Genomic DNA, 15,728 nt, shown 5'->3' with positions numbered 1-15,728 from the left:
GTGGGTTCTTACTGTAAAGATGCGGAATCTGCAAACGAGTGTGGGTAATCGGGTTTCTTGATATAATACATTATTAGTAACAAATTTTGGCAACTCAAGACAAATACGGAGGGCCTTTCACTCTAGAAGAAAGAGGGAGATAAATTTGTATACTGGCCCACCAGAGAATAAAACGCACCGAAATTCCAATATGAGCCGAACGATACGATACGACAACTCATAATGAGAGTGTCCCTGCGTATCCCAGAGCGGCGGTCATGCCAACAGCGCGCGCTGCCTTAGACGTAACGTGTTAGAAGTGGTTGTGCCAACTAAGTTTCTGATCGTATATAACGCCTAGATACTTAATAAAGTCACGCTAAGGGATTATTTCTTCATGGTATTGGAGGGAGGCATTAACAGGTATATTTAAGGGAAATACAAGCAAGGCACTCTTGATAGCATATAATGTGATACTAATATCATCAAGCCAATTTTCAAGTATTGCTAAATATGATTGTAATATTATCTGCAGTGAGTGAATATCACTCGCTGACGCAAATAATGCAACGTCATCTGCGTAATCATGCTCTCGTACATCGTCACACCGTAGAATTGAGCTCATTAGAATATTAAACAAAATGAGATAAAGAACGGAACCCTGTGGAAATCCCCTGCACTGACTATATTTCGACGTCGAAACACCCCCTTGGGAGCAATAGAATTTTCTACCTTTTGGGAATTCATAAATCCAATTTGTTATATAGTGTTACGGGCCGCCTCCATGCATTAAGGAATAAGACGATGATCGCCGGGGAACACTGCATGTTTTCAGCCATCTTGGCCATCTCTGTCAACAGTACCTGTTTGTAAATCCTGTCCCGCTTTTATCTATTTGAGGCCCCGTTACACATTGGTGGAGGTGCGGGGCATTCTCGCCAGACGACGGAGCTCAAAAGCTGTCGGCGCTGCGGTGCGACCACCATGGCACACCAACCGGAATCTGCTTCTGCGCCGCGGACACCGATTGTAGAAGTCCAACCCAGAGACCCTGGAACGTTCAACGGGACCGATGAAATCGACGTTGAGGAATGGCTCACGCTATATGAACAGGTGAGTGATTCCAACCACTGGGACCTGACAGTCATGCTGGCCAATGTGGTGTTTTATCTTAGTGGAACGGCGAAGTTGTAGTATGACAATCACGAGGACGACTTTGGGAGCTGGGATACATTCAAACAAAAGCTCCGTGACCTGTTTGGTGGGAACTCCAGTCGAAAAATCGCTGCGACGCAACAGCTGTCAACTCACGCCCAGACGTCCACGCAATCATATTTGTCGTGCATACAGGATGTGCTGGCGCTGTGCCGTAAAGCTGACAGTAACATGTCAAAGTCTGACAAGGTTGACCACGTCCTGAAAGGGATAGCGGACGACGCATTCAATTTGCTCATGTGCAGAAATTGTGCTACCGTCGATGCCATGATCGAGGAGTGTCAGCGCTTCGAGCAGGCTAAGAGCGGCCGTATTGAACGACCATTCGCCCGGCTTCCCAACACCGCTGCAACATCTTCGTGTGAAAAGCGGCCGTAATCTAACCTTTCGCTGCCTTCGGCCGAATTGACGAGGATTGTCCGCCGCGAAATCGAGGCAATGGTTGCCGCTAGCCTCTTTACCAGCTCTAACGCTGGCGACTCGAGCACACCAGCGGTTTCCCTCGTCCAAGCCATCGTGCGAAACGAACTCGCGAATCTCGGGGTTCACGCTGCTTGCGCCGTTGTCAGTCCTACATCGGCTTCCGGGGCCCTGACATCGTTCCCTCGGTATCCACGGTTCGCCCCACGATCTTGGAACCCTGATGATTGGCGAACTGAAGACGATCGGCCTATCTGCTTTAACTGCCGCCGTGTCGGGCACGTTGCTCGCTACTGTAACAACCGCTGATCGTTCCCGCCACGTACTCCACCCTTTGGCCACGCTCGCAGTCTTGATGGCAGTCCTTTTGAGCCACTATCTGCGGCGCACCCCTACAATCCTGACGCTGCCACGACATGGTCCAGCCGCTCGCCGTCACCTAGAGGTCACCAGTCTCGTTCGCAACTGTACCGCCGTCCGTCCTCCCGCTCCCCGCCACCTCACCGCGCGCCGTCGCCGGGCAACCGTGGCTCCTTCACTCCGGAAAACTAAACGATGCAGCGCGCGGAGGTAACGCTGCATCTACGACTCTGCCCCCAAACCCTCTAATTACTCTGCCGACTCGACGTTGTGTGTTGAACGTTGACGTTGATGGCGTGACGATTTCTGCACTTGTCGACACCGGGGCTTATATTTCTGTCATGGGCTCTGGTGTTCGCCGTCGCCTAAAGAAGGGGGTCACACCTAGAGCACTGCACGGGCTCGGGATTACCCGAAAGCCCGGGCCCGGCCCGGCCCGCGGGCCGGGCCGGGCCGGGCCGGGTAAAGCAGTTTTTGCACGGGCTCGGGCACGGCGTGTGCTTTTTGACCCGGGCCCGGGCCGGGCTCGTGTTTTTTGACGCGGGCCCGGGCCGGGCTCGGGCTTTCTGCGAGTTATTCTCGGGCTTCTCAACTCTGAAAAACATGTATTTTTCGGTCTCGGGCCGGGTTCGGGCCAGTTTCGAGCCGGGCTCGGGCCGGGCTCGGGCTTAAGGTAAAGGGGTGGCGGGCCGGGCCGGGCGGGTAACGTAGACTATTTTCGGGCCCGGGCCGGGCCCGGGTCTCGCCATAAAAGTTTTGATCGGGCTCGGGCGGGCCGCACAATGTAAAAACGGGCCCGGGCCGGGCCCGGGCCGCAAAAATCGGCCCGTGCAGTGCTCTACTCACACCTGCTGTTTCCCACGTTGTAAGAGTGGCCGATGGCGGAACTCCCATCATCCTTGGAATGTGCACCGCCCGCGTCACAATCGCCAGTCACCCAACTACTGCTTTATTTTCCGTTCTTGAGCAATGTCCGTACGCCGTTATACTTGGTCTGGACTTTCTCGCCACTCATTCTGCCCTAATTGACTGTGCAACTGACCTCCTGCAGCTCGAACTACCTCACCTAGCCGATACTCAAACCAGGCCTTCCGCCCGTCTCTCCTCTCTCGATTGTGTGCGCATGCCCCAGCAAGCCGCCACGTATATTCGCATGGTCTCGAACCCTCCTGTCGCCGATGGCAATTACGTGCTATCCCCGGTAACAGACGTTCTGCTCGCCAAGAACGTCGCCGTGCCTAGCAACCTCGTGACTGTCACCGGCAACCCCATCTCCATTCCTATTTTAAACTTCAGCGCCTCTCCTCAACTGATTCCGGCAGGCATGTCACTCGCCGCCATCATTGCTGCTGAAGACTACGAAATTTGCTCGTTGGATCCCACCAGTCCCCCCAGTTCGTCCTTCATTTGCAGTTCGCCCTTCACAAGCAGTTCGCCGCGCGATGTATTTGTCGAAATGACCCCTGCTGACCTTCCTTCTGATCATCCTATTGACCTTGGCCGCCTCCTGGAGTCTTACCACGACATTTTCGACTTCAACGATCGTTCTCTGAGCCAAACGTCTGTTATCCAACATCGCATCGAGACGGGGAACGCGAGCTCTATCCACCGCCGTCCCTATCGTGTCTCTCTCGCCGAACGTCGTGTGATCCAAGGCGAAGTTGACAAAATGCTCCCAAAAGGCGTTATCGAACCTTCTTGCAGTCCGTGGGCGTCCCCTGTGGTGCTAGTAAAAAAGAAAGACGGCAGCTGGCGCTTTTCTGTTGACTACCGACACCTGAGCAACATCACATGCAAGAATATCTAACCCCTGCCCAGAATCGATAAAGCTTTCGACTGCCTCCACGGCGCCACGTACTTTTCCTCCATCGACTACTGATACTTCGGATACTGGCAGATAACCGTTGATGCCATGGACCGCGAAAAGACTGCGTTCGTCACACCAGATGAACTTTACCAATTCAAGGTTATGCCTTTTGGATTGTGTAATGCACCCGCAACCTTCGAGCGAATGATGGTTTCCCTCCTTCGGGGCTATAAGTGGTCTACGTGTTTATGCTATCCAGATGACGTGATTGTCCTTTCAGCTACATTTGAAGACCACCTAGCCCACCTGTCGGCCATTCTCGATGTGTTTCGCTGCGCTGGCTTGCAACTTAACTCCTCCAAGTGTTTCGTTCGGCGTAACATCACCGTTCTCAGTCACCTTGTTAGTGATAGCGGTGTCCAACCTAACCCCAACAAGGTGCGTGCCGTCCGAGACGTTCCTGTTCCTCGCTCAGTTAGCGATGTATGGAGCTTTGTCGGCTTGTGTTCCTACTTCCGCTGCTTTGTCAGAAATTTTGCCGACATTGTCCGGCCGCTTACTGACCTACTCAAGAAGGATATCTCTTTTTCCTGGGGTCATGCACAAGCTGCCGCATTTACCTCCCTGATCAGTTTACTGACTTCACCGCCCATTTTGGCGCATTATGACCCGCCGGCCCCTACAGAAGTTCGCACCGACGCTAGTGGCCATGGCATAGGTGCAGTACTCGCCCAATGCCAGAACGAGCAGGACCGTGTCATTGCCTACGCCAGCCGCCTTCTCTCGTCGTCGGAGCGGAATTATTCGATAACTGAGCGTGAATGACTCGCTTTGGTCTGGGCTGTGGCAAAATTCCCCCCGTATTTGTACGGCCAATCGCTTTCCGTTGTCACGGACCACCATGCCCTTTGCTGGCTCTCGTCGCTGAATGATCCTACAGGCAGGCTTAGCCGCTGGGCGTTACGACTACAGGAGTACACCTTTGACCTGCTCTACAAAACTGGCCGGATGCACCAAGATGCAGACTGTTTATTACGCTACCGTGTCGACCCCCCCCCCCCCCCCCCCGACACCACCGAACGTGATACCAGTGACTTCGTCATGGCTATTTCAGATCTGGCCAACATACGCGCTGAACAGCAAAGTGACGACACGTTACCATCTATAATTGGCCGCCTCCATTCTCGTCAGCCCGAACCATCGCTTCGTCTCTTTGAGCTTCACGACGATATTCTTTACCATCGTGGTACCACTCCCGATGGCCCAGAGCTTCTGCTTGCCCAAGCATCTTCGTGCTACTGTTCTCAAAGAACGCCACGATGCTCTGAACGGTGGCCATCTTCGCGTATCCCGCACATACGATCGCGTTTGGCGCCGGTTTTTCTGGCCTGGTCTGTACCGATCTGTTCGACGCTACGTTGCTGGTGTGACCTTTGTCAACGACGCGAACGGCCCTCGGGGTTGCCTGCAGGCCTTCTGCACCCTATTGACATACCACAGGAGCCATGCTACCGCATCGGTCTTAACCTCCTCGGTACATTTCCTACGTCTGCTTCAGGGAACAAGTGGATCGCAGTTGCGACCGACTATGCTACGCTTTTTGCCATCACGCGAGCTTTGCCGAGTAGTTGCGCCACTGGCGTCGCCGGTCACAATATCGAGGAAAATTCATGCTCTTTAGGATATTCAGGAGAACGACATGCTCAACACTGTCGTACGCCTTAGCTATATCAAAAGCCACCGCCGCTGCAAACTGTCGCCTTTGTCGAGCAAGCTTAATATGGCCCTCCAAATCAACGTGTGCGCACAAAATCGAGAATCGAAGTCTAAATTCGATCTGACATGAGCTCAGTAATGTGTTGTTAGTTAAAAACCTCATTATATGGATATATAACACTCTTTCTATTAGTTTCATAATACTAGATGTTAATGCAATGGGCCTTAAGTTGTCCATATGCAACCCTGCTCCTTGTTTCTTAAGTAGGGGGAGAATCTTAGCACGCCTCCAATCTGGTGGGATTCAACTGTTCTTTAGGGAGTAGTTGATGATATTAAGTAGGTCCTGTGGAGACGCGTCAAATAACATTTTATTGTGATAGCAATTATATAAACACTTCAACACGATTTCTGCCGTCGTCGTCGCCGTGAGGTTCTGTATAGATAAAATCTTCGCCGCGCGCCGTATGCCCGAGCGGAAGCGTGCGGGGACGCGCGCTATCACGGAGAGCGAAGACACTCAATCTCCCACGCGCAAACAAGGAAGCGGGAAGCCAGCGCCGGAGGGAGCGGGGGGGGGGGGCGCACTTTTACTGTGCCGACAACCGCGCTCGTCGCTCGCCCACACCGTCTCTTATCTCCACGTGGCTCTGACCTTTGTATGTGCTGTGCATTCGCCGCTCAGTTTCTGTTGAAGCGATAGACCGCACGTACCTTAGCCCGCTGCGGCGTCTACGCTTGCTGCCAGTGTTTTGACAGTCGTTGTCTGCAGTCATTCAGTGTGATCTATTCATGTTTGTTTGTGCGCGCTCACACCACGCTTGTTCATTCAGTTAGTAATAATCGGGCCACATTTTCCAACGCACGCTACACATGCAATGCTGCCCGGATCGGCAGTGCAGCGCTACAGGTGTGTCCCTTCGCACGCGCTGCCCACGGGAAGCACTTCTCATCAACACCACCGTTTCACACGTGCCTTCTCGTGGTCATCGAGTCTCTCTTCATGTCGGTCTACTTACGCCGCAGCACACCTGCTTACTTAATCAGCTCATGTTTACTACAATTCATATTGCTACCAAAGCCGCTCACCTTACTTCGTATGACATTGCTGTGTTGCTATCGCATTCATTGCTTTGCCCATAGGGCGAAACTCTGACATTTTTTTGCATGCTCGTTGTTATACCATCTGGACCTGGAGCTGAGGCAGGTAGCAGTGTTACAACGTGCAAAAGTTCTTCAATCGTTACATCTATAAAACGGTCTTGGGGGTCATCCCTGACGAACTTTAATTTTAACTGAGCTGTAAAACGGTTTTCTAATCCTCTGGAAATTTTCCCGGTGATTCTGATAATTCTTTAGGCGATAACATAACTGACCAATATTTATAGGCGTTGGTATAGCCTTGCGGAAAATAAGAACCCTAAAAACCGCTTTTTTATTGCAACTCTTCGACAGAAAAATATAACGTTTTTCATCATAATAATTTTTCGTTAATGAAACTGTTTGTTTAAACACAGCTGCAGCATACGTATAGTTACTTCAATTTGTAGGACATTGGTTAGGAAGTTTCTTCCATGCAGCCTTTCGGCGTCTATACTCTCATGCACAGTCAGGGTTCCGTCAGGGACAGTCAGAACTAAACCTTTTGCTTTGTATACTGCATATACAGATTTGTTTCGGGTACCCTTCAAAACCGAGCAAAGGCGCATAGCTTTAGGGTCTCTCTTCATACCTAACAAAGAAGATAACGTTGACTGTAACGTTTTCCTAAATTTTGAATCGTCAACGAAAACGTACTTCACTATCTAAACAAATTAAGGGGCAGACCGTATCCATCAATATAGGATGGTGATCACTACTTGTGGCGTCATCAACGACAGCCCAAGATGAGAATGAGAACCTTGAGCTAGCAAATGGTAAGTCTAAGACAGTGAGCGACTGACATCGAACAAAACATGAAACTTTAGTATTTAAGCAGTTAAAATTGTTCAAAGAAGCCCAATGCCATAAACGCTTCCCGAATGCATTATTCCGGAAGCCCCGCTCCACATGATATGAATTGAAATCACCCACGAACAACGTGCTCTTTTTGCAGTAGTCCACGGCGACCTCAAATGTAAGCACATTTTGTATTCCAGTATGGAAGCAATTATTAACCATAGACAGCGGTGTGCAGCCAGGGAAGTGTTATTTCTAATACTAAAATGTCACATTCAGGAGATATAGTTTGATATGAAATTTTTGCTCTATGACAAATTTTAGATGAAATTAACGAAGCCAATCCTCCACTTCGGCAAGGCCTATTCAATCTAAAACAACGATAGTTTTCTTAAATTAAATTCTTGACCAGCTGTCAACCAAGTCGCTTGCAACAGTATAATATCGGGAATATGTTGTGAAATGAGGTATAATAGAATGTGTAGTAGCAGAAAGTATTGACCGGCAATTCCATTGGAGTACCTAAGGCACCCTATGTTGACGAAAGCTGAGCAGCAGCAGCTGCTTGCTCAAATATATTTCCTTTCAAAAACTACTTCCTATTAAGGGAATCTTTCGCACATTTTTTTCGTTTTGGAGTTAGTAGAAGAACTAGGCAATTTGTTATTAGGAGATCTGGTGAGTTTGTGCGTCCGAGGGCCTATGTATACATCCTGATTGCCTAGCGACTCTGATTCCGAGTGAACTTCTTGATCAAACGGCTGTGAACTTGAAGGTCGCCCTAAATATCTGCTCACGGAGGGGAGTGATTTCGGCAATTGTGATTTAGGAGACAGAAAGAGTGGAGGTCTGATTTTGGACACTACATTTTGTTATAACCTGAGATATATCACAAGATTGCGTAGAGAGTACTTGCGCCAACGAGTCTGTCATATTTGCTATAAGCTTTTCTACTGCTTTTTCAAGAGCTTTCTCTATTGCGTTTGTGATCGTCTGGCAAAAAGGTGAGTCCACGCAGAGTTAGTGGCGGGCTGTAACTCCAGCGTATCCCTGTGTTCTGTTCTGAGTTTCAGCACAAGCTTCACGATGAGAGAAACGATTCCTTTCAAATTTGAACTTGCAGGGCAGTTAGAATCGTCAGCGGGATGATTCCCACTACACAGACAGCATGATTCATCTTGAGATGTGCAATTGTTATTACTATGTTCATCCCCGCATTTACGGCATCGAGTGGTTGATCGGCAACCGTTAATGCTATGTCCAAAACGCCAACACTTGAGGCACTGTAGTGCTCGTGGGGCTAGGGGTTCAACCAAAAGATGGCGCGCCTGTTGCTACCTTGCAGGAGGCGCGCCATCTTTTGGTATTGTCACGTGCGCACTGCTGACTGAGTGAACCTTGTATATTAAATTTCGCGTTGCTGCAGGTGCTCCCTTCGAGGTTAGTAGCGCGTGCTGTAGGAAAACGCGCACCTCAAAACGTCGTTTCTGTTAAAGAGACCCCAAGGTTTCAGAGCTCACTTTGTTCCTTCTTAAGGGTTGAGCGAAATGGAAAAATCGTAAAAATATGGAAACGCTAATGTAGTCTTACTGACCTCTATGCTGAAGACCAATACTTTTATATTGACACTTGTAATTGTTGTTTTTTTTCACCGATTTTCACCAGCTAACAAATGTGAAGCGTTATCATTCGGCCGAAAACGCTGCCTGCATGTATCAAACCATTCTCGATTCTTGTAGCCTTTGTAATCTTTTATCAGCGTGGCCTGGACAATCGCGTAAGACGAAACCGAAGGTCGGATTTTCGATCGCGTACAAGATCGCGGGCCAGATCTGCGTTGACTCAGTAGCCGAGTCAACGACGACGGCGATGACGACGGCAGAAATCCTCTTTGAGTGTCTATATATGCTATCGCAATAAAGTTTGCCGCTGGTCGATGTGATAACTCACTGCACATAGTAGCAAAAAGGTTGTCACTAATATTTGCCTACGGGCGGCTCCTCAGTCATCGGTCACGGGATCACACGTGCAGGTTAGATTGACGGCTGTTAAAGCCGTGTTCGGGACCGTGGTCGACCAGCCAGCAACTACCGCGAGCGCGCGTGCTCCGCTCGTCTGTGTGCTGGCATGTGGGTAGAAAGCTCTGAACTGCGCGACTCTGCGTGTGTGGACAATAAACTCGCGTATTCGATGCGATCAGCGTGCCTTCATGTGGCTAGACGGCGCGATCTTCGCAAATGCTTCCGTACTTCCCATAGGCGCTGCTTTTTGCCGTTGCCGCTGTTAGCGTAGCGTTAATAATTTCAATCGGTCTGGTCGACCTGGTCGAACCTTGCACATATAAAGATAGCGTGCCGTAGGCGCACGCCAAAGCACCGACCATGGCCGGGCCATTCACAGAAGGTGCCGATCTTCGAAACGTTCACTATTCGAAACATCGAATATTAGATCTCCGATGCGTGAATCGAACTATTCGAACATTCAAGTAATTGCACGCCTTACTTCTAATGTCATGGCTGGGTGACATTCGTATTTGAAGTAAAATTATTCTATATATTATACCAGTTGTTTCACATAAACGTGTGTTGAAAGTCAGCGCTTGTATGTCTGGTCTCTCTTCTATTCGTGGTTTCGTTTTTGCACGGCTACTATGTCATCCCGAATACCTCATTATGCATAAGGGGAAATATCGGCCGCTTGCTTGCTCTTCACTTCATGTACTACGTGACACCTGCATTTTAACGTGTATCCAAGTACCTTACCACTACGCCACGCCGACTCATGGTTACAAATTCATATTTGGCATGTCAACGCGCAGACACAGTTGTAGCTTTGCACAGACGTCTCGCACAGACATGATAGATGCGATATCGCCTTCAACTAAAACTTACGCCTCTATCAGAATGAAAAGGTTGTTGTCCGTATTGCATAGTATGCCTGGAAGTGCTGCAACACTGATTTGATTTTGCGATTGGCATAATAACTACAAAAAAAGCCTTAAGTGAACCGCCGACCCGGAATGTTGTACGGACCATTACTGCCGATTTTGACAGCCGTTTCTTATTCTTCGCGCAAAAGTAATGCAACATTTTCATAGCTCGACAATGCTTTGCAATCGACACGTATGTTTAGTCCTATATCTCCGTAAGAGAAGCGGTCGGTTAATGCTGCTGACAGCCTTCGGCGACACACGTCATATCGTCATATCGTCATAACACGTCATATCGGGGCTCATCGCTTGTGCTTACACTGTACACACGAAAGAATGGTCTATTTAAAAACACCGATGGGAAAGATGAACTACAGAGTGATTATCCTCGTTAGACTTGTTGATTCCTCAGCCCAGATGGGCCGATAGAGTGTAGACGAACTCGGCGGGTACGGTAGGCTTAACCTTCGGTTGAAGCCAACGATCTCGGTGTGGGTACCTGGCGAATGCGAAAATGTCTGTATTTGAGCTTCAGAACCTTTTTAACTATTATTTTTAGTACAGCAGGGAAAGTGGAAGCGCTCGAATCACCGCAGCTTTGTTGTCGGTGCGATAATATCAATCAGCGGCAGGCTTTCTGAGGTCCGTTCGAACGCGTCTGAACGGCTGCTCGGTTTCGTGTCGACTGTACAACACTGCGACAACTAGCAGTCATTCGATTGCGTACAAACTACTAGAAAACGAGGCGTTATCTGCGTTTGCGCAATTTCGCTCACGAATACAGCTATCCGCACAGTCAAAAGGGAAATGTACAAAGCGAAAGTGATCTGAAGTGTCGCATATGCATGGGCTATAGCTCACGCACCTTTATTCCAAGCTGCAACAGCACCGACACGAAACCGACATTTATGATCCCAACTTATAGCGCTATTTAGGACAGGAGTCTGTTTTTTGGACAGGAGATACCCATAAAATTGTATCAAGCATTTAATATTCAACAGCGCCTATACTCCGGCAGTGCGGCACAAACGAAACCAGCGCAGCGTCCAGTGCGAGCCAGCGACAACCAGCGCGTGTACAGCGCACACCAGTGCGCCCCAGCGTCATAGCAGTGAAACCAGCGTCTAGCCCAGTGTGACCCAGCACTTCTCCAGCGATCTCACCAGTGTCGCAGTGATCCCAGTGACTAGCGTGCGCCAGCGTCCCCAGTGCCACCCAGTGTCAAAAAACGCACTGGTTTCACACTGGAAGGCACTGGAAGACGCTGTTTTTGCAATAGGGATTCTATATCTGCTACAATAACCATGAGCTGATCTAGCTAACGCTCAGTTGAGGATGCCTTTAGGCCAAAGTCCAACAAAATAAAGCATGGGCCATCATTCCCTATAGATGAATTGGTACAGCGCCGTAGTTGTCAGTTGTGGTAATGGGTTTGGTTCGATAGAGTGGAAAGCTGTCTTTTATTACATTTTCCTTTATTGAGAACGAATATATAGTCTTAACTATTACCTTCATGTGGAAATACCTTAGCTCATTAAAAACAAAGTATTTCTTCGTGCTTTCCTGGCTTCCTTGTCAGATAGTTTAGCATGCACCTTATGTGATTTCTGAAAATGTTTATTCCTTGTTCTAATAGTTTTCCTTGCACCTCAACCTGGCATTGAGCATCCTAAGAACGTTCTCGGTGAAGTGGAGGGACTTCAACATGCCCTGTATGCGGATGACTTAACTGTGTGGACGCTTGGGGGGTCGACGGGAAGACGTCAAGAAATCTTACAAAAGGCTGTTGAGAGAACTGAAAGGTACCTGGATGATTGTGGACGATGATGTGCCGCTAGGAAATCAGAACTCCTGATTCTGAGAAAGATGAAGAAATGGGCGACCCTCACAAGATACAGCAGATCCTGATGTAGCGCCAAATGGAATCCACATCCGAAAGGTTAATACAGTTTGAATCATTGGATTTGTCTTCCAGAAGAATGGAGCGGGGTTTTTCACAGAGCACTGGCTTAAAGAATCAATTAATTACGCAGGTTACCCACCTGGCGAAGAGAGTCAGAAATAGAGGACATGAATTAAAGGAATAAGACACCCTAATGCTCATACAAACATTGGTGATCAGCAGAATCACCTAAGGTACAACGTACTTAGATATGAAAAATAGTGAAAGGGACAAGTTAAACATACTAATAAGAAAGATATACAAGCTGGCAAAAGGACCACCCCCCACCACGTCAACAGAAAGACTGCTGACACTAGGAGTACATATTGCCTAGGAAGATTTGACGGAGGCTCGCAAGACGAACCAAATTTAAAGACTAAACTCACCCCTGCCACTAGAAAGCTCCTCAGAACACTTGGGCACCCTCTCGAAGAAGTACAAAACAGTCCAGAATGTGTACCCCTGAGCCTGAGAGCAAGGATACACGTAGCACCTATATCAAGAAACATGTACACAGAATAAAACAAAGACAGAAGACAAGCGAGAGCCACCGCGCTACAAAATTTTCACCAACTAAAGCAATAAGACAGAAATAAGGTACACGGATGCCGCGATATACGGGGCAGGGAGATATTCTACATGCGTAACCAACAGGCAGAACGCAGAGATAGCAGCGGCATCGGTAGTTGCTAGGGCTATTAATATAGCTGAGCAGGTCGCCGTAGCTATTCCCATACGGACCTGCCGATGGCACATGCCGGTCCAACATTATCCAGAACAAAGATATTCCTGTCTCTTGCGACCGATGTGCTGGTGGGCTTGACATCGTCTACCGTCAGACCAAGACGAAATTATAGAAAGCAAATACAAGAGCACTCTGGAACATAACAAGTACAGGCGAGAATATCCTCGATGACATTCCAAACTTAACGGTGAAGACACCGTCATACTACGCCGACTTCAGATGGGCAATTACTTCCACGGCACTCCACTGCAGCGATGTACTCCTCAACATGTACAAGAAACTACCAGTTCTGCAATACACCAAACACCTTTTAGCACCTGCTCTGCGAATGCAAAAAACAAACCGCGCCCCACGCCCATCCAAGCACCAACAGAAGAGTAGTGGGAGGCCCAGCAGACAAGCCCAGGACCTTAGGACAAGCTACGACTGGTGAACATGGCTAGGCTATCAGCACAGGGCCACGGCTACCTGGAATAGGGTGGCCGCCCACCTTCGGGTACTATCAGCTTGGTCTCTGTAATAACGTTTATTCACTCACTCCTTGCACTTGTGGAGGTATTTGCACTTGAAGATTTCAAATCAGGATGTGTACTCATTAAGGCTTTGCTGGTTCTGGCGCGGATTTTACGCTTTAGTTTAACAGTAATTGTATACCTTGTCTCTATAAAATGCGAGGACATTGATTGCCTAATTTTATGTGAGTGTATTGTAATGTTAGATTTGCGAACCTCAGGGTATGTAAAAGAAAAACGCGGTTTTTATTGTAAGATGAAATTTAAACTAGTGTTCTCGTCTCAGCTTCTGCCTATTTACGTGCTATTTAATTTTTTTAGGGAGGCCTTCGTGGAGTGGTGTGGGCAGATTGCATGCAGTTTATTATTATCTTGGTCGCCCCTACCGCACTGTTTGCAAAGGTCATGGTTGACTCGCTGTCGGCAAACTCAACGATTCAGCCACTGAGTGACATGGACGTCGGGATGTATATAGGAGAGTAAGTAAACAAATGTAGGGATTTTGAAAGCACAATGAAACTGATAGTTTCTTTTTTTAGAATCTATAAAATTGTTCAGTGTATGTGTGAACACAAATATAGCAAAGCATGGTTTGCTTTCTATGCTGCAAGTTGATGGTTAGTGGTTGTACAGAATCTTTGAATTTATATTTCGCCTATGTTTAGAGTAGCACTGAACAAGGAAATTTTCATTGGTTTTCGAGAGTGCAAGAACATCATTTCAATAACGTAAAATTATTGACGCCGAGTATACATAGCAGCAGCAGGCCGGGTTAAAAAGTGTACATTTTAACATAGGATGGAAAAAAACAGACGTAGCCCCCGTTAAACCGGGGAGCACGGAACAACTAGTGCAAGAGCATGTTCTTTTATTAAACATACAACATTATTTATCGCACATTCCGAAATTTCATTGTATGGAATAATTGACTGTTTGATAATAGCCTACGTTGCGTGGCTAAAAAGGAATAAGCAAATATGTGCTGCAGTAACTTGTATTGTACATTAGCAGCTATATTTACTCCCTTTAATCGTACAAACAATGGCGTCAATAATGGGATAGTTCGGCTGCTAAAGGTAAATGTGGTACTAACGCACATCCTGCACCCATGTGGCATAAAGTATGCGTCAGGTACATGGATGTGAGTTGTTATATTGTCGCAGTTCTCAAGAATGTGTTCACAACTGCATTTTAGGCATATGTCCCGCGAAAATTGCACATAAAGTAAGCTCAAGTATTTTTTTTTATTTTTGCTCATATTGGCACTTATGCAATTAGGAGTATAAATATGTTCTGCACCGCAACACTAGCATTCTTCATTCGAGCTGGAATTAATTTGTCAATTTTTACAGAGGCACCTTACCCTGAAAATTGAGTTAATTGGCTTAAAGGTGTCTTCAAGGTGTGAACAAATGCATTTCGTGCCTATGATATTTAAAATTGTTCGGAAATCTTCTCAACTAAAGCTGCCGCAGTCACAAAACCTTTACTATTATATGGAACTTTGTTTCTGTGTGCCTAGGTCGCTCTTGCCATTTACTTAGGCTTGAACGCTGATTAACACCCAGACATTCAGGATGTGGAAATATATCTGGCACCTGCGGTATACAAATGCGCTTCAAAACTGTTTTGATCATGTGCACGCTCAAGCCTCAAAGGATTCAGCTATACTTTCTGTGACGTTGATTTTGTAAAAATGTTTCGAATTGCTCAGCTAGTTACTGCTTTTTTTCTGAAATCACTGCGCGAAACGCGTGTGTAAGAGTCGATACAGGAAAATACTCGCGCTGGAAAATAATAGCACATTTCTGTTTCCGGAGCTTACATCTGAAGTAGTATTGCTGCTTTAACCCTCCTACTATGCACGTCACTCGAAAGCTCAGTTACCGCTTATGTAGCTATGAGTAGCCATTTTAGTGGCACTATAATACAGCTGAATATTTATATTTGAATTTAACCTCAATATTCATTTATTTGCAGTGACATTTCTTAGTCGACTTAACTGCTGGTGAAAAGCGTCGTCAATGACAAAATGAGTCACACGTTGACATTCTTTTTTTCTCGTCAACAGAAGCACTCGCGCATTCAAAAAAAGGTTTTAAATTGAGCGATACAGTTTAACGGATAGGAACAATATGTCGCTGTGAATACTGCGACTGCCACTG

The 15,728-nt window shown here is 47.5% G+C and overlaps 1 protein-coding gene across 5 annotated transcripts in view; it reads left to right on the top strand.

Moving 5' to 3' along the window:
• Positions 1–15,728, top strand: part of LOC119454413 (sodium-coupled monocarboxylate transporter 1-like) — a 245,678-nt gene that overhangs the window by 137,598 nt on the left and 92,352 nt on the right. The window contains exon 1 of one of the 5 annotated variants that reach the window (XM_037716358.2): positions 13,786–14,042. The exons of the other annotated variants lie outside the window; for them this stretch is intronic. Coding sequence (XP_037572286.2) covers positions 13,918–14,042 — 125 coding nt within the window. The 5' untranslated portion in view covers positions 13,786–13,917. Of the gene's footprint in view, positions 1–13,785; positions 14,043–15,728 lie in introns of those variants that run through there. 5 annotated transcript variants of the gene reach the window in all.

Source organism: Dermacentor silvarum, chromosome 5 (genome assembly GCF_013339745.2).
Source record: "Dermacentor silvarum isolate Dsil-2018 chromosome 5, BIME_Dsil_1.4, whole genome shotgun sequence".
Lineage (NCBI taxonomy): Eukaryota > Metazoa > Arthropoda > Arachnida > Ixodida > Ixodidae > Dermacentor > Dermacentor silvarum.
This window is presented reverse-complemented; position numbering and strand designations above follow the sequence as displayed.